The 18,963-nt window shown below is 33.8% G+C and overlaps 1 protein-coding gene and 1 long non-coding RNA gene across 2 annotated transcripts in view; both read right to left on the bottom strand.

The window, feature by feature from the left end:
* LOC107866586 overlaps nucleotides 1–6,287 on the bottom strand; it is a 7,340-nt gene extending 1,053 nt beyond the window's left edge. Inside the window, exons 1-3 of the long non-coding RNA XR_001672994.2 lie at nucleotides 6,101–6,287; nucleotides 5,916–5,992; nucleotides 5,224–5,309 (exon numbers count right to left, since the gene is read on the bottom strand). This is a non-coding gene — a long non-coding RNA (uncharacterized LOC107866586). The remainder of the gene's footprint in view (nucleotides 1–5,223; nucleotides 5,310–5,915; nucleotides 5,993–6,100) is intronic.
* Nucleotides 6,288–15,153: 8,866 nt separating this feature from the next.
* On the bottom strand, nucleotides 15,154–17,969 carry LOC124896560 (secreted RxLR effector protein 161-like). The gene is made up of 2 exons (XM_047408119.1): nucleotides 17,822–17,969; nucleotides 15,154–15,395 (listed from the first exon to the last, which is right to left on the bottom strand). Exons 1-2 carry the CDS (start codon nucleotides 17,967–17,969, stop codon nucleotides 15,154–15,156), a joined length of 390 nt encoding a protein of 129 aa, XP_047264075.1.
* Nucleotides 17,970–18,963: the final 994 nt, after the last annotated feature.

Here is an 18,963-nt window from a genome sequence, read left to right as displayed (position 1 = left end):
CCGACATTCAACCAGCTGCCGTCCGGTCTTCAGCCGCCAACTTGGTCTCCAACAGGCCGAGACTCCGCCTGCACCCGCCACGCCGTCTCCAGCAGCCGCAGCCCCAAGCGAAATTCGGTGACTTCTAACCTTTGTTATTTCGTTATTTCATATTGCATTTTAGTTCATTATTTCATATTCCATTCTTAGTACTATGCTCGTAGTAGCCCGTGTACCTTGACTTGCGTGGGATTTGTGAACATTGTCTGTTGTCTGTTGTTGCTGTTGCTGTGGTCGCTTCTTAGTTTTGCTTCGGGAGTAGTCCTTTGAACGTGTGTGTGCCTTGTATCTCCTTGCTGCTGCTTTGATATTGCCACCGGGTATATCCTTATATTTTTCTATTTTTTTTCGTGTAGTTGTGGCTGTGGGTGGTAATGGGTGGTTAGGGTCATGTTCGAGGGGGTTGGGGCGTGGGGCTGTGGCGGGGGCGGGAGATGGGGAGAGAGCGGGAGTGGGTGGGAGGCCAAGGTTTGGCCGAGAGGGGGGTAGTGGGGGGCGCGTGGATAGCGACGGTAGGCTGAGGGTTGGGTCTTGGAATATAGGGACCCTTCAGGGGAAGTCCATAGAGCTGGTGAAGATTCTTAGGAAGAGAAGGATCAACCTTGCGTGTGTCCAAGAGACCAAGTGGGTAGGGTCTAAGGCTAGGGATGTGGACGGTTACAAGCTGTGGTACTCTGGGAGCGACAGGCGTAGGAATGGAGTTGGCATCTTGGTAGATGAAGAGCTTAGAGGTCAGGTAGTGGAGGTGAAGAGGATCAACGATAGGTTAATGACTATTAAGTTGGTCATTCGGGGGTTTACCCTGAACGTGTGTAGTGCCTATGCGCCGCATGTGGGATCGGAGGGGGAGGAGAAGATGCGGTTCTGGGAGGCTTTGGAGGACGTGGTGAGAGGCGTGCCCAGTTCAGAGAAGATTGTTGTAGCAGGGGATTTCAACGGGCACATCGGGGCGCTACCGGGAGGCTTTGGGGATGTGCATGGTGGTTTTGGTTTTGGGGAGAGAAATGAAGAGGGGGCGACCCTATTGGAGTTTGCGAGGGCGTTTGGGCTGGTGGTGGTGAACTCGGGCTTCCCGAAGAAGGACGAGCACCTGATCACTTTTCGGAGCGCGATAGCCAGGACCCAGATTGACTTTTCGTTGCTTAGGAAAGGGGATAGGGCGTTGTGTAAAGACTGTAAAGTCATCCCGAGTGAGAATCTTTCGACCCAACATAGGCTCTTGGTTATGGATCTGGGTATAAAGAAGAATAGAAAGAGGAGGAGTAAGGAGTGTAGACCGAGAATTAAGTGGGGCGGTTTGACGCCAGTGAATGCGTGGGAGATAGGGGAGAGGTTGGCGGGAATGGGGGTGTGGGAGTGTAGGGGGGATGTGGATAATATGTGGGACAGGGCGGCAACGTGCATCAGGGAGAATGCAAGGGAGGTGTTGGGTGTTTCTAGGGGCCGGGCCGGTCATCATCGGGGGGATTGGTGGTGGAATGAAGAGGTGGGGAAGAAAGTGGAGACCAAGAAAGAGGCGTATGCTAAGTTGGTGGAAAGTAAGGACGAAGAAGAGAAGCGGGTAAACAGGAAAGAGTACAAGCTAGCGAGGAAGGAGGCGAAGTCCGCGGTCACGGCAGCTAAGACGGCCGCTTTTGAGAGCGTGTATGCAGGGTTACAGGGGAAAGGAGGGGAGAAAAAGTTGTTCCGACTCGCTAAGGCTAGGGAGAGGAAGGGTCGTGACCTCGATCAGGTGAGGTGCATTAAGGGGGAGGACGGTAGAGTGTTGGTGGAGGACGGCCACATAAAGAAGAGATGGCAGTCGTACTTTTATAGGCTCTTGAATGACGAGGGGGACAGAGCTATTGTGTTAGGGGAACTGGAGCACTCAGGGGAGTGTCGGGATTTTAGCTATTGTAGACGTTTTAAGGTAGACGAGGTTAGACAGGCAGTCCGCAGGATGCGAAGGGGTAGGGCGACGGGGCCGGATGAGATACCGGTGGAGTTTTGGAAGTTCGTTGGAGAGGCTGGTGTAAGGTGGTTGACTGCATTGTTCAATGAAATTTTCAGGACGGCAAAGATGCCCGAGGCGTGGAGGTGGAGTACCATGATCCCCCTCTATAAGAATAAGGGGGACATTCAGTGTTGCAATAACTATAGGGGGATTAAGTTACTGAGTCACTCTATGAAGATCTGGGAGAGAGTGGTCGAGGTGAGGCTGAGACGGATAGTGTCTATTTCGGAAAACCAGTTTGGATTTATGCCCGGCCGCTCGACGACGGAGGCAATCCACCTGGTACGGAGGTTGGTGGAGCAGTATAGGGAGAGGAAGAAGGATCTGCACATGGTGTTCATCGACCTGGAAAAGGCGTACGACAAAGTCCCCAGGGAAGTGCTTTGGAGATGCTTGGAGGTGAGTGGAGTACCGCAGGTATATATCAGAGTAACTAAGGATATGTATGAGGGAGCGAAAACCCAGGTGAGGACGGCGGGAGGAGACTCAGAGCATTTCACTGTTCTGACAGGATTGCATCAGGGATCTACTCTTAGTCCCTTTTTGTTTGTGTTAGTAATGGATGTGTTGACGCGGCGTATCCAAGGGGAGGTGCCGTGGTGTATGCTTTTTGCAGACGATGTAGTCCTGATAGATGAGACTCGAAGGGGTGTGAATGACAAATTAGAGTTGTGGAGGCAAACTCTGGAGTCTAAAGGGTTCAGGGTGAGCAGAACCAAGACAGAGTATGTGGAATGTAAGTTTAATGACGTGAGGCGGGAGAATGAGGTAGTAGTGAGGCTAGAAGCACAGGAGGTAGGGAAGAGGGATAAGTTCAAGTATCTCGGGTCCGTGATCCAGAGTAACGGTGAGATAGATGAGGATGTCTCGCACCGTATTGGGGCGGGATGGATGAAGTGGAAACTCGCATCGGGGGTGCTGTGTGATAAGAAGGTGCCGCCCAAGCTTAAAGGCAAATTCTATAGGGTGGTAGTCCGCCCGGCCTTGCTGTATGGAGCGGAGTGTTGGCCAGTTAAGAACTCCCACATCCAAAGAATGAAGGTGGCAGAAATGCGGATGTTGCGCTGGATGTGTGGACTGACCCGAGGGGATAGAGTTCGGAATGAGACTATCCGGGAGAAGGTTGGTGTGACTTCAGTGGAGTGTAAGATGCGGGAAGCACGATTGAGATGGTTCGGACACGTGAAGAGGAGGGGCATGGATGCCCCGGTCCGTAGGTGTGAGAGGCTAGCGTTGGATGGTTTTAGACGGGGTAGGGGTAGACCGAAGAAGTACTGGGGTGAGGTGATTAGGCGGGACATGGAACAGTTACAGCTCACCGAGGACATGACCCTAGATAGGAAGGTCTGGAAGATGCGAATTACGGCAGAGGATTAGGGCCAGTTCGGGTCGCTAGTGTAGGGAATTAATTGGTGGGGGTGTATTCCTGTTATGATTCCGTATTCAATGTTCCGTGTTCCGTGTTCCATGTTTATTACGAATATGTGTGCTTTCCTCTGCTTTATATTCCTGCATTCCTGCTTTACTCTGTTTTATATTCCTTATGGGTGCCGTATCTATGTTATGTCATCTGCTTCTGTGTTGTACTATGTGTTTGTGTGATATCTCGTGACTTGAGCCGGGGGTCTTTCGGAAACAGCCTTTCTACTTCATCAGAGGTAGAGGTATGGACTGCGTACATCTTACCCCCCCCCAGACCCCACTAAGTGGGAATACACTGGGTTTGTTGTTGTTGTTGTATATATATATGACAAAAAAAAAAAATTCTCTCTTTCTTCTAACTCCCCACCCCCATCCTAATCTCCTCCCAAACCCGCCAACCACCACCATCAGCAACCCCCCCCCTCCAAAATCTAACCCCAATTACTTCTCCAATTACCAAATCACACCCCTACCTCCAATTTCTCCTCCTTCATTCTCAATTAAAAAAGAAATGAAATTGAATTTGAAAATTAAAAAATTGACATGATTTGAATGTTTGGTTGTTGCTTTTAGAGAATTTGGTGCTGATTTGATCGAATTTACCAGTTGGTTGAGTATTTATCACTATTTTATGGTATTTTTTTATGATGGTAATGGAGTTTTTCGATGAAAATTCGCCGAAAAATATAACGTGTGTATGCAGGTGTGGCTGTGGGGGGTGGACGGAGGTAGATGAGGGTGTATGCAGGTGTGGCTGTGGGGGGTGGACGGAGGTAGATGAGGGTGTATGCAGGTGTGGCAGTGTGGGGGTGGACGGGGTGTGTGCAGGTGTGGCGGTGGACGGGATGGGGGGAGGGGATGGGGGTTGTGAAGAAGATGGAAAATGAGGGGTAGGGTTATTTATAAAATTTAAAATATTATATATATATATATATATATATATATATATATATATATATATATATAATATTTATATATTTTTATATATAATTTACTTATATATATAAAAAAAATACTTTATTTACGTGGCGCTGACATGTCAGCGAGTGTGATGCACTCTCCCTCATGAGAGCGGTATTATATATTAAAGGGTGAAATTAATTCACTCCAAAGATATTAAGAGGGGTAAATAATTATTCGTAAAGTTTAAGTGCTAAACTAAGTTGTCGGGACAAGTTCAGGAAGGTTTTGATGCATTATCTCATTAATAAATAATACACTAATTAGCTAAAAATTTTCATCGACGTTGTGAAACTTGAAGTTCAAACATATGCAAAACTAAAATAGAAAATTTGGCATATAGTTGGTCCTTTGACAAAGAGTTTTAGTTGAATTTCTTAATAAATTATATGAACTAAACAATATAGATAGAGAAGGCAATTATGTAAGTGTAAGTATATCATCAAACATAAATTCATCACTCAAATAAATAAAATAAAACAAAACCAGTATATTCAAATACCAATCAAAGCAAAGTGATACAATATATTAGGACCATGGAGTGGAATTGGAGCCACATGTTTCCATTTTTCAAACATGTCTACCACTAACAATGAATAATTCCAATTGTTACAAAAATTATATTTTCTATTTTTAAAAAGTGAATTTTCATATATTAAGCAAAGACTTTTGTAACAATGAAAAGCACGGATAAATTCACTGATGAAAACCTGCATGTGATTTACTGGACGAATTAAGTAATTAAAGGTCAAGACTGAAATATAAGCAAACATTTTAATCTCTACGAAAAAAAATTAGAATTAACTCACCATAGTGTCACACTTGGTTTACTGGCCTATTTGCTCGGTGTTGGGTCTCAAGGTACCTCATGACCATCATAAATTTAGTCATAAAGCTACAAACACATGAAATGAAATGGTTATAAAGTTACTAACTTAAGATAAAATTTAACAGATGTTAGATGCAAATATCACAAGTTTATTTGTTTTTCAATTCTTTTTTTTTCTTTCCCAAGGTATCCCCACGGCCAGCAGACGTGAGACTAATTCTCCGTTCCACTGTCAGCAGACTAAGCGGTAGAAAATAAAAGGTCACAGAGTTTTCTCCATTCAACAGAGGTGGAGATCGAACCCCAACCTCTTGCTTAAGGGGTGAGGTGAGGTGCTGAACCACCACACCAATTCATTGTTGTCACAAACCTAGCATGCTACTTTTTAACAACGAAATTAAATTTAGCTTAAATCTCAGAATTTAATTCAACTATCACTAAAATAGAAATATTTTAGATGACTCATTTTGCCAACTCGCTATTGTAGATCATAAGTAAGTTGAAAGGGAATCAAAAAAAAATTGTCAAAGACAAAGCCTACAATGTTTTTATTTTCTAATTTTGTTGAGTTTATAATATCATCAATATATTTAATATCATCAAATTAGACTTAATTAAGATAAAAGCTAAAGGCACATTTAATTTGAGAAAAACAATCAGAAAATTGTATACCTTGTAGAGAAGCGATAAATAGGCCCATGAAATTCGAAGAGGAAGAGGGCAATCGAAGATCCCCAAAGCACACTTTTCTGTTAATAAGAATATATATAAAATAAATTATAGTTGAAAAAAACAAAAAATAAAATTGGAAGCGAGACACAATTGAAAATTTTCTAAAAAGAAAAGCAGAATCATACTTGAAACGGGATCATCGATTGAAGCAAAGTACGATGCGAGCAAGAATTAGTAACAAGGATGAAACAACAAGGGAGAGAAATCAAGAAGGTTAAAGGAAAAATTTAGAAGAGTAAAATTAATACACGTGGATATCAGTAAAAAATACACGTGCCTGATAAATATCAAAAGAATGATGCATGAATTACCAATTTTATCATTGAATATTTCATAATTACCAAAGTATATTCACATAAGTGCTTGTCCCATGTTTTAATGTACAATTTTCAGGTGTATCGTTCATCCTCCTTATTCACTTATAAAATACAGAAAAACATATAGTATTATTAAAAAAGAAAGAAAAAATAAGAGCAAAATAATACAATAATCAAAACAATATAAATATTAGATAATAAGAGAAAACGAGGAATAAGAAATTATGAGAATTCTGTCATTTTAGCAAAACTTCCACTGTTAGTCATTAGTGACAATATTAGTTCAATTTCGTAACTATATAAAAAAATAATTTCAACTATTAATAATGAGCAAAAATTTACAAATTTACATAGTTCAAAAATAAATTTAGATTTTTTTCTTCAACTTCAAACTCATAAGTATAAAGTTGAGCGTGAGGAAATTAAAATTACAAACATTTATATACACCAACTATAGCTTAAATGTTGATCCTCAAATCAACTGTTTATATCCCACCAAAAAAAAAAAAAAAAAACTGTTTATACACTTGTCCCTTTTTATTTATTCTCACCCAACGTATAGGTATAATAGTATCTGAATAAAAATGAAAGATTATTTTATCATATGTTTTATTGAAGTTATTAGATAGTTCTTGAATTATTTATCCCACCATTTATATCTTGTGATGGGATAAGTTATCTCATGTACTCGTGGGATAACTAATTTCAAAATTAATTATCCCGGGATAACTTGTTCACGACTAAATGACCGGGGGTCGATTGGTTTGAAAACAAGTTATACCGGGATTAGTTATACTGGGATAAGCTATGATGGGATAAGTTATACTGGATTAGTTGTGCTGGGATTATTTTTTACTGAGTGTTTGGTTTATTGTATTCAAAGTAATATGCATGGTATAATTTCTAGGAATAAATTGATTGATTACCAAAACACCCTTCATCTTATTTAACTTTATATATATATATATATATATATATATATATATATATATATTTCTTTTTAAGCTTTAAATATTCATTCTTAAAATTTTTATTATTTTTTAGAGAAATTAAAATATATAAATAAACATAATTTATATATTTTACAGCCATTTTGAACGGTAATTTGTTCAAAATTTATTTATTTATGAATATATTATACGTTAATTAAACATAATTTATGTGTGTGTGAGAATATATACCGTTATATATTATGTTATATGTAATTAAATTAAATATAATTAAACATAATTAACATAATTAAACATAATATATTATAATTAAATATATTAACATAATATATATATATATATATAATTAAACATAATTAACGTATATATATTCATAATATTATACGTTATATATTACATAATTACATTATATATTACGTAATATATTATATTCATAATTAATGAATATATTATACGTTATTCATAATATATATTTATGTTCATAATATGTTATATTGTTCATAATATATATTATACGTTCAAAACATAATTATTAAATAGTTTCCCAGTTTACGTTAATTATTATTATATATATAAAATTATTTATGAATATATTATACGTTAATTAAACATAATTTATTATTTATGAATATATATAATATGTATATGTGTGTGTGAGAGAGAGAGAAAAATGAAAATAATAGAGTTTGAGGATATTTTTGTCCTTTCATACATTTATCTCAAGGATAAATTATGGTGGGATTGTTATCTCACCAATTGAGTGGATAACTTATCCCGGGACTATTTATTAGTCCCGAAATAAGTTATCCCGAATATTGTCAACCAAACATGCAATAGAAAATCTTATCCTGGGATTATTATTTTATCCCGAGATTATTTGTTTCAACACTTCAAACCAAACGATCCCTTAGTACCTAGCTAGTGTTTGATCGTAGATTCCCAAATATTATTGAGAAGTTATTTTTGGATTAAGATTTGGGTGAAGTTTCACTATGTATTTGATCATAGTATTTGAAAAAATATATTTTACCTTTAATGAAATTTGACCCAAATACTAACTTTTTTTAGTTTTTGAGAATTTATATTATTTGACAAAAATATTTGTCAAATAATGACAAATGGTATGATTAAATACTATTTGTCAAGGCTTTTTTTCGAAAACTACTTGAAAATCTATAACCAAATTAATCCTTAATCATGGTTCATTAACATGCATTCTCAGCTCATTAAATTTTAGTACTATAATAAATTTACATGATTTAATCTATAACTCATAGGTTTTTCCTTATCAAAACACATGATGGTTCAAGTTTCATTAGATTTCGCCTTATGAGGAGTGAAAAAACTGTTGAACTAGGTGAATGTTTGCATAGCCTTCTTGAGCTATTGCAACAATAATAACATATTCAGTGAAATTTTACATGTAATGTATAAATAGATCAAAGGTTACACAAATCTAATGCCTAATTCGTAGAGGTAGAAAAGTTCTTTTTTTTCTTAGAGCCATAGGAAAACTCACAATCTCCATCACAGCATCTGTCTTTTGGTTGAACACTTTGTGGTAACTTGTTTACTATGCAATAGCTAGCAAATCACATATGGAAGATGTAAATCACACTAGACAAGTCTCATGTGACAAGTCCATGACTGAGCGACAGACAAAGACTGAATTTAATATCAGATCGACCACACATGAGACACTGGCGGAGCTACCTTTCCTTCGACGGAAGCATCTATATTTATATGATTAAAAGTATTTTTTATGCATATATAAAACATGTTGAACTCCTTTCGATTAATTCGTATATTTATTTCTGAACGATGAAAAACTCACTTTTCAACTACTCAACCATGTCCTTACAGACAAGATAAAAGAGTTGTTCCTTAGAAATTCTGAATCAACTTAATAACATATACTAAAGCAGTATGACCCCCACCCCCCCCCCCCCCCCCCCCCCCACCCCCCCAAAAAAAAAAAGACATAATAAATAATAGAAAACTAGATTGGAAAGGCATATGCTAAGCACAAACCTAATGCTAGGACAATTGTTATTCTCTTCATGGTGTTTTGAAGCAGCTGTCCAAACTTAAAATTAAGATCTAATACACTAATTAAACAACTATAATTTTTCATCAAGCTTCATGTTCAAATACATGCAAAACAAAATAGAAAACTTGGCTAGTGTAAGCATATCATCAAACATAATATAAGTTTATTGGTATGGTTAAATATTGTAATGATCCCATTTACATTTCTATGGATTGATCACTCAGAAAATAGTGCTCCATCCGTTTCAAATTAATTGTCACGTTTCGTTTTTCGAGAATTAATTTGACTAATTTTTAAAGTTAAATCAGATTAGATTAATTTGACATTTTAAAATTAAAATTTAGATACTGTATCCATAAATTGTATGAAAAAATGCTATAAGTTGTAATTTTTTTCATGTCAATATGATGAAAAAATATATTTTAAAATATTGATCAAAGTTTCTACCGTTAAAAATTAAACCAATAAATGCAAATACCAATCATAACAAAGTGATACAATAGATTAGAACCATGGAGCAGTGGAATTGGAGCAAAATGTCTCCATTTTTCAACATGTTTAGTTACTAATAACTACTAATTATGAATAGAGCTAAAAAAATTCAATTTAAAAATCATGAAAAAAAACAGCTGTAAAAAATTAATTAACAAGTGAAGATAATCAAGACATGCATAAAAAAGTTACGAAAATAATCCTTTAACTTGTTATAATTCAACAAAAGTTAGTCTTACTTTTTTGAGGAGGTCAAATTAAAGCAAAAAACAAAAAAATAGAGAGAGAAAAAAGGACTATTAAAGAAGATCATTTTCAAATAATAAAAGAAGTCCTAACTTCTATTTAGCAGAATGTCAATTTTTCTTTTAGGATTTCTAACCGCTCAACCCACTGGTGATGTTGTTCATTCTAAGTTTAGATCCGTACAATTTTTAAACGAGTCATTAGGGGATGTCTTACTTATATACTCAATATTTTTTTTATATTTTACTGACGTGGAAGTCTTATGCTAAGATAGGATGTCACGCAATCGAAGAAAGGTGTAAAAGTGAGAAGAAGGATAGAAAGGAAAACTTTTGAGAAGAAGAGAGAGATATCAAGAAAAAAAAACTTTAATTAAGTGCAATATTTCTAATATTGGAAAACATTTGGGATTTTATTTTTAGAAGAATTTTGAAGTAAAAGAAAAAATTGTGTATCGATTGTGTTGTCATAACTATTTCTTTTTATTTTTTTCTTAAGGTGAGTTTCGATTTTAAATAAAGCTTGTGGAATAGTTTTGGTCTAAAACGATACAGTTTAATATATATATATGTGAGAATTGCTCAATTGATTGAGCGCCTCCATTATAGGTCGATTGATTGAAAGCTCGAGTTATGCTGGAGGATAAGTGAAAACACTATTGATCCTTCTTGAAAAAGAAAAAGTAATACTTCAATATTAGATTCTCCTGTTATAAGATAAAATTTAAAATATTTATAATTGTTACACACTTATATTTTTTATTTTTTCAAAAAATATTTATTTCATAAATTAAGCAAAGACTTTTGTAATTGTGAGAAGCACAAATAAATTCACTAGTAAAAAAAGAAACTACAAGTGAATTAAGTTTTTTGATTATATTAAGGGTCAAGATGAACATCATAAATGTAGTTCTAAAGTTGTAAACATGTGAAATGTGATGGTTATAGAATTACTCACGTAAAATAAGATTTATTAGACGCAAATATCATAAGCTCGTTTGCTTTGCAATTTTTTAACAACGAAATCAAAATTAATTTAAAACTCATCACTTAATTTAGCTATCATCAAAGTAGAAATATTTCTGATGGTCATTCTTCCAACTATAATGATAGATATTTGCCAACACGTTCATCACCCAAATACATAGATAAATTGCTTAAAAAAAAGCCTTTTAAAATAATAATAAAAAAAAAAATCTTCAAAATTAGAAGAAATTGCCTTATCAAAAAGCCAAAGTAACTCATTTTGCCACCTTAATGGGCTCTGCAACGCGTGATTTGAATTAGTCGATGTTCTAATATGGACATCAGACACCGAATGGGAAAAAAAAAAAACTCATTTTGCCTACTCACGATCGTAGATCTCAAGTATGCTGAAGGCAACAAAAAATATTGTCAAATGACAAAAATAAATTATTAACCTATGAATTGTGCTCATAAAAGTTATTTCTATTTTTGTTAAGTTCTTCTTGATACCATCGATAACCAGGGGTGGAGCTACATGTGTTTCAGGGAGTTCATCCGAACCCCCTTCGACGAAAAATTATACTATCTTTACATGGTTGTTAATATTATTTATGAATAATACCCACGAAAATATCTGAAGTTTGACCGGATTACCAGTTGAGCATACTGAACTTTGCAGGGGTCCTATTACCCCCAAAACTTTTTTTCGTATTTTAATGGCATATATCTGCCACTTGGCACACAACGTATGATTCATGCGCACTGAACGCGTGAACAGTATTAAAAACGTTCTAAACTTTTTTTTTTTGCCAAACAGCCCCTTAATTTTATAATTATTTAAAGTTTTATATTTTTATTTATTTTTTCATTCTTCTTTCTTCTTTCTTCTTTCTTTCTTTTCTTCAACAATGGTTGCTCCATAGTTGAATTGAAATTTAATAAAATTCAATGGTTATAATTTAATGGAACTCACTAATTGAAACTCAATGGATGATTCGAAAGATTTAAACTCGAAAACTCGCTAATTTAATTCCGAGTTTCATTAATTGAAATTGAATCTTCCGAGTTCCATTAACGAAAGATTGAATAGCTCCATACATGAAATTAAATTTTTCGAATCTTTCGAGTTCCATTAATGAATTTTCCAAATCTTTCGAGTTCCATTAATAAAAATTGAATCATGAAATTAAATTTTTCGAATCTTTTGAGTTCCATTAATTAGCAAGTTCCATTCAATTAGCGAGTTTCATTGAATCTTCCATTAATAGAACTCGCTAATTAAATCTTCCGAGTTTCAATGGAAAACTAACGGAAGATTTCATTCAATTATTTGAAAAAACTTTCTTCATAAACTCAATGGAATCATTTGGAATATTTAATGTGGTTGTAATTGTGAAAAAATGTTGAAAAGTGATAAAATGGAGAAGAAACGGCGAGTGCACCGCACTTCCCACCGAAAAAAACTGGATATACGTTTTGAATGGGGGATTAATTCCACTTTAAAAAAGTTCGGGAGGGGGGGAATTAATTCCAGTTTAAAAAGTATAGGGGGTAATAGGACCCCCTCAAAGTTCAATATGTTCCACTGAAAATTTGGTTAAACTTCAGATATTTTCGTGGGTATTATCCCTATTATTTATGCATATATAGTAGAGGTTGAACCCCCTTCGATTTGTTCGTATATTTACTCCTAAACCCCCTCAATTAAAATCTTGACTTCGCCACTGACGATAACCATGACACATATATATATATACCACGTGTTCATATATATGTCAAATCAATTGAAGAAGCAGTTAAAGGCTCACGAAACTCTACAAGAGTATTCAATAAATTCAATTCTTATTTTCCATTAGGGCTGTCTGTGACGGCGGACGAAATTTCTTAAAAAAGTACCTCATTATAATTCTCTCAAATCTCCAAAACAATGCAACCTCCCAAATAATGTACTTTGGAGACATGAGTGTTAAGAAATTCGACAAAAATTAATCAAATAATTGTTGGGAAACAATAATAAATTTCACTATTAATTGTAAAAAATAAATAAACTGTAATGATAATAATTTTCTTATATAATTGTATCAACAAGTATAATAATAATAACAACAATAATAATGATGATGACAATAATAATAATAATAATATTACTATAATATTTTAAGTAATATATAAATTATGTTAGGCACTATCCTAAGAAACTATTTTCGCAATGTAAAATGTTTTTCAGGATTAAACAAGCATTTTCCTGATTAATTAGAGGATATTCAAGAATTAAATAGCTCTTCCCTAATTTATCAGAGGATACAAGAATCAACAAATTAATTATAAACCAACAAGTTTTAATAAGGAAATTATAATTAATAGAAGATGATAAAATTAATAATTATGCAACACATAAAAAGAGGAGGAAAAAAATTTTAGAAAGAGAGAAAGAAAGGAATTCTTCCGTATTTTCTTTGCTAGTGAAAATAAGGCTGTATATAATAACATTATGAGTTGAGACGGTGGACCTTAAAATATTAAAAAAGAATTGTTAGCAACTTGAAAAATTGGAACACGTTTCTTTGGTCCCCAAGTAACAAATGATTGGCCATTTATGTTGCCACGTGGACAAGTTAGTCCCACTCATTTTTTATTTCTTCTTTCCTTGGTCCAAAGTATTTAATTTTTATCATAAATAAAATATTCAATAACTTATTTTAAAGGGAGAATACTTACAAAAATACCTGAAGTTTGACCGGATTACCAGTTGAGCATACTGAACTTTGCGGGGTTCCTATTACCCCCCAGATTTTTTTTTCATATTTTAATGGCATATATCTGTCACTTGACCCATTGCGTGTTAGTCACGCACATTGAGCGCGTGAAGGCGTCAAAAAACGTTAAAAACTTTTTTTTTACCAAATAGCCCCTAAATTTTTTAATTATTTAAAGTTTTATATTTTTTTTCCATTCTTTCTCTTTTCTCTTCTCTCTTCTCTCTTCTCTCTTCTCTCTTCTTTCTTCTTTCTTTCCTTTCTTCAACAATGGTTGCTCCATTGTTAATTGAAATTAAATTCTTGAAGATTCCATTTCAGTTTTCATTCTTAAAGATTAATGGAAGATTTCATTCAATTAAAATTAAAATTTGGCGTGATTGCAACTTCGAACTTGGAACTTGAAATTGAAATTTCATTTCATTCATGAGTTGGCGTAATTGAAACTTGGAATTTGAAACTCAATGAAAGATTCCATTGAGTTGGCGTAATTGAAACTTGAAATTCAAGTATGAAAAAACTTTCTTCATAATTGAATTTGAAAACTTTTGGAGTGATAAGAATGAACTTGAAATTTGAAATTGACTCAATGAAATCATTTGAAATTTGATTTGTAGGAGGAATTTGAGTTGTGGATCTTTAATATGGTTGTAGTGGTGAAAAAATATTGAAAACTGATAAAACGAAGAAGAAACAGTGTGTACCACACTTTCCACCGAAAAAAACTGGGTATAACGTTTTGGTGTCTTTTGAACTATAAACCAAACTTAGAGTCTTAGACCGATAAAATTTAGCTCACAGGATTATTGGTGAAAAGTAATATTTCTATGAACCAAATAACTCTTATTGTAAGTCAGAGATTTTATCAATCACATTTTGACCGTAATTTTGTTGTTCAACGCGGTTTTGCGGCAATAGGCCATGCGCGTGCCTGGTATTCATGAGAGCTTTAGAGACTAGGCCAAAGTCTCATAGGAACGGCCTCATTCCACTTCTCATATAGGTGAATTCATCGAGTGCACGCTGTTTTAAATACACCATCCGTAAGACTATGAATTCATTAAGAGTTAATAATTCATTCCTTAGTTTTAGTAGCAGTTGAAGCACTCTCAATAAGTGCGCAATGTCAATATCAACTTGATATTACTCATATGAACCTACTTTATGGGATCTTCAATCACATAGGTTGGGTTACCATCTCTATTAACAATCATATTGGCCTTAGCTCTATTTTTTTTGAGGTTTGAAGAATTAATTTTCTTCTCACAGATTTAGTCAGTGAATATCGAATTCAGTTTTGACTTCACATAATCAATGAAAATTATTTCATCTCTCAGCAATTGCTTAACAACATCATGTCTCAATTTCATATGTCTACTCTTACAATTGTAAGATTTATTATTCACAATAGCAATTCGGCTTGACAATCACAGTGTATAGATACAAGAGGCATCAGATCATCCTTTGTAAAAGGAATATTTGCTAAGAAATTTCTTAGCCACTCAGCCTCTGTTCCAGCTAGCTTCAGAGCTACAAACTCTGACTCCATAGTTGATCTGACAATGATCGTTTGCTTAGCTGATTTCCACGATATTGCACCACCACCTAAGGTGAACACATAACCACTAGCAGATTTAGTTTTATCTGAATCAAAGATCCAATTTGCATCACAATATCCTTCTAAAGTAGAAGGAAATCCACTATATAGGATTTCATAATTTATGGTTCCTCTCAAATATTTCATAAAGTAGAAGGAAATCCACTATATAGAATTCCATAATTCATGGTTCCTCTCAAATATTTCATTAGTCTCATTAATGCAGACCAATGCTCTTTATTAGGATTGTGAGTATATCTACTCAGTCTACACATACATAGGCTATATTAGGTTTGGTAAAATTCATTAAATGCACTAGACTCCCAATGATTTGTGCATACTTAGACTGAGCAACAAGGTCACCATCTTTTTTTTTTTAATTTAGAATCAACATCATAAGGAGTGGCTACAAGAGTTACCTCCCAACATTCAAACTTCTTAAGAATTCTTTCAACATAATGTTCTTGTGACAATATTATACCATTTTCACTCCTTATAACTTTAATTCCCAATATCATATTCACTTCACCCAAATCTTTCACATCAAAGTTAGTAGACAAAAATAATTTGATACGTTTTATAATATTTAAACATGTACCAAATATAAGCATGTCCTCAATATATATAAGCAAATTATCACATCATCATCATTTACCATTTTTGTATAAACACATTTATCCACCTCAACAGAAGAAAAGTCGTCTTTTATTAAGACTTGATCAAATTTCTTATGCCACTTTTTAGGAGCTTGTTCAAGGCCATAAAGAGATTTAATTAATTTACAAACTTTATTTTCTTGTCCAGAAATTATACATCCTTCAGGTTGAACTATATAAATTTCTTCTTCTAAATCGCCATTTAAGAAAGCTGTTTTTACATCCATTTAATGGATAAAAAAATTATGAATTGATGCCAAAACAATTAATATTCGAATAGAAGAAACTCTTGTTACTGGTGCAAATGTATAAAGATAATCAATATTTTATTTTTGAGCAAATCCTTTAGCTACTAAACGAGCTTTATATTAATCTATAGATTCATCAGGATTAAGTTTCCTTTTAAAAATTCATTTACAATTAATAGGTTTTACACCAGAAGGTAAATCAGTTAAAACCCATATATTATTTTTCATGATAGAATCAATTTCAACTTTTATGGCCTTTTTTCAAAATTTAGCATCATAGGAAAATATAGCTTCAAAATAATCTGATAGTTCTTTATCTACAAGAAAAGTTTGAAAAATCATTTCCATAAGAAAAATATTCTTTTATAGACCTTTTACTTCTTCTTAATTACTCAATATTAGAAGTAGATTCATTTTCTCTTTCAACGGGTGCATGAGATATTTTATTACAAAGTGAAAACATATTGTATTCTTTGTCTTAATAATAGTATTGCTATCAAACACATTACTTTTCAAAACAAGAAATCTGTATGCAACACTATGCTCAGCATATCCAATAAGCATGCAATCAACAATTTTGAACCTATTTTTCTCTTTTTAGGCTCAGGTAATAGAACTTTAGTAAGGCACCCCCATACTTTTAAATATTTCAAATTAGGTTTATAACATTTCCACAATTCATAAGGGGTTCTACCTATTCTTTTATGAGGAATTCTATTTTGCAAGTGACATGCAGATAAAATAGCTTCACCCCACAAATTATTAGGTGCATTTGAGCTAATTAACATAGAGTTCATCATTTCTTTCAATGTTCTATTTTCTCTTTCAACTACTCCAATAGACTCAGGTAAATAAGGTAAAGTTACTTCATAAATAATTTTTTTTTTCATAAAAAAGCATTTAAAGACAAGTATTCACCACCTCATTCAGATCTTATTCTCTTGATTTTTATGCTAATTTGATTTGCAACTTCAGATTTATAAGACACAAAAACATCAAAAACATAATCTTTATTTCTAAGCAAATACAGTTTAGTAAATCTAGAGAATTCATCAATAAAAGTCACATAATATCTTTTTCGGCCTCTAGTCATAGTATGTTTTAAATCACCCAAATCAGTGTGAATCAAAGATAACAGCTCAGTTTCTCTATTAACTGAAAAACATGACTTTTTAGTAATTTTAGCTTCAGTACATATTTCACATTTATCAAAATTACTTGAATCTAAACCAGATATTAAACCAAGTGATTACATATTCTTTATATACTTAACGTTAATGTGTCCTAATCTATCATGCCATAAAGAAATAGACTCAATCATATAAGTGGAAACTGATGCATTATCATTGATAATATTAAGTACATAAAGTCCATGGTTACAATAGTTTTTTCCCACAAATACATTATTTTTTGTCAAAATAATCTTATTAGATTCAATAGACACTTTCATTTCAGCTTTATCCAGCAAAGCCACAAAAATTAAGTTTGCTCGCATTGTACAAATATGTAGCACATCCATCAGGGCTAAAAAATTTTTCGAAGTGAGTTTTAGGAGCACTTTACCCTTACCCAAGGCTTTAGCAGTTTTTGAGTCTCCAAGATAGACCGCTTCACTGTCATCTCCTTCTTTTATATGTGTCACCATATTTTCTTGAAAAATAACAGCTGCAATTATTTCATCTACTTCAGCTAAATTAACTTTGGGAGGATTTCTCATTTTCTTTGTTATTTCTTATTCTGTGCCTACATTGAGCGGCATAATGACCTGATTTTCCACAAGTAAAACAAGTGTCTTTTCTTTTCTTAAAGTTGACATTATTAGGCTTATAACCATGAAGCTTATTATCATACCTTTTATTGTTGCTGTTTCGGCTTTGCACTAAGACTGTCTTGAGTGTCAGTTCTTTTGCTTTAAATGATTACTTTTGATTAGTGTCTTCAATTAAGATATAAGTCACTATCTCCTCAATAGTAAAATTTATTTGCTTATGCTTTAGATTATTTTTGTAGTCCTCATGAGCCAGGTAATTCTTAGATCAATATCCCGACAACAATTTTTTTCTGGTAAAAAAATTTCTTCGGCCTTCAAATCTTCAAATAATTTTTGATATTCGTTGATTTGAATTTCATCACCTTCACGTTACTCATCTGAATATGATAGTATCTTCGGGCTACAAACTTTTGTTTAGTAGCAACTTCAGCAATGAACTTTTTTATTAAGGCTTCCCAAATAACTTTTGCTTCCTTGCATCTACAGTATACATCAAACAGTTCGTGAGAAATAGTTTGTAGTATAGTATGGCGACATACATTATTGACGTATTGCCATGATTTTAGAATTTTATTTATTGACGTCTGCACCAGGTTGTGGATGTAGCAAAGCATGTGCTACACCATGGACATCAAGTAGTGAGAAAATATGTTCTTGCCGTCTTTTAAGATTTTTTATAGCAAAAATTTCAATATTTGATACGTCAGAAAAAAGTTTAGCATCATATGGTAAAACAAGTGAGGCAGGAGCAGTAGGGGTAGCATTAGTATTAGTTCCAGAGATACTAGTATTATTTGCCATAGTTTCTTAGATTGTTCGAAAACAATAATCGATTTCACTATTAATTGTGAAAATAAATAAACTGCAATGATAATAATATTTCTTATATAGTAGTATCAACAAGTACAATAATAATAACAACAATAATAATGATGCCGAT

Source organism: Capsicum annuum, chromosome 3 (genome assembly GCF_002878395.1).
Source record: "Capsicum annuum cultivar UCD-10X-F1 chromosome 3, UCD10Xv1.1, whole genome shotgun sequence".
NCBI classification, from domain to species: domain Eukaryota; kingdom Viridiplantae; phylum Streptophyta; class Magnoliopsida; order Solanales; family Solanaceae; genus Capsicum; species Capsicum annuum.
Note: the sequence above shows the minus strand (reverse complement) of the source record. Positions and strands in the feature narration are given on the sequence as shown.

What these genes read in the sequence shown, in the direction of transcription:
- LOC124896560 (XM_047408119.1), bottom strand. Translation starts at nt 17,969, where the DNA reads ATGAGAAATCCTCCCAAAGTTAATTTAGCTGAAGTAGATGAAATAATT. An exon ending in AAAAACTGCTAAAGCCTTGG is followed by an intron (nt 15,396 to 17,821) that starts GTAAGGGTAAAG and finishes TCTTTGATTCAG; the next exon opens with ATAAAACTAAATCTGCTAGT.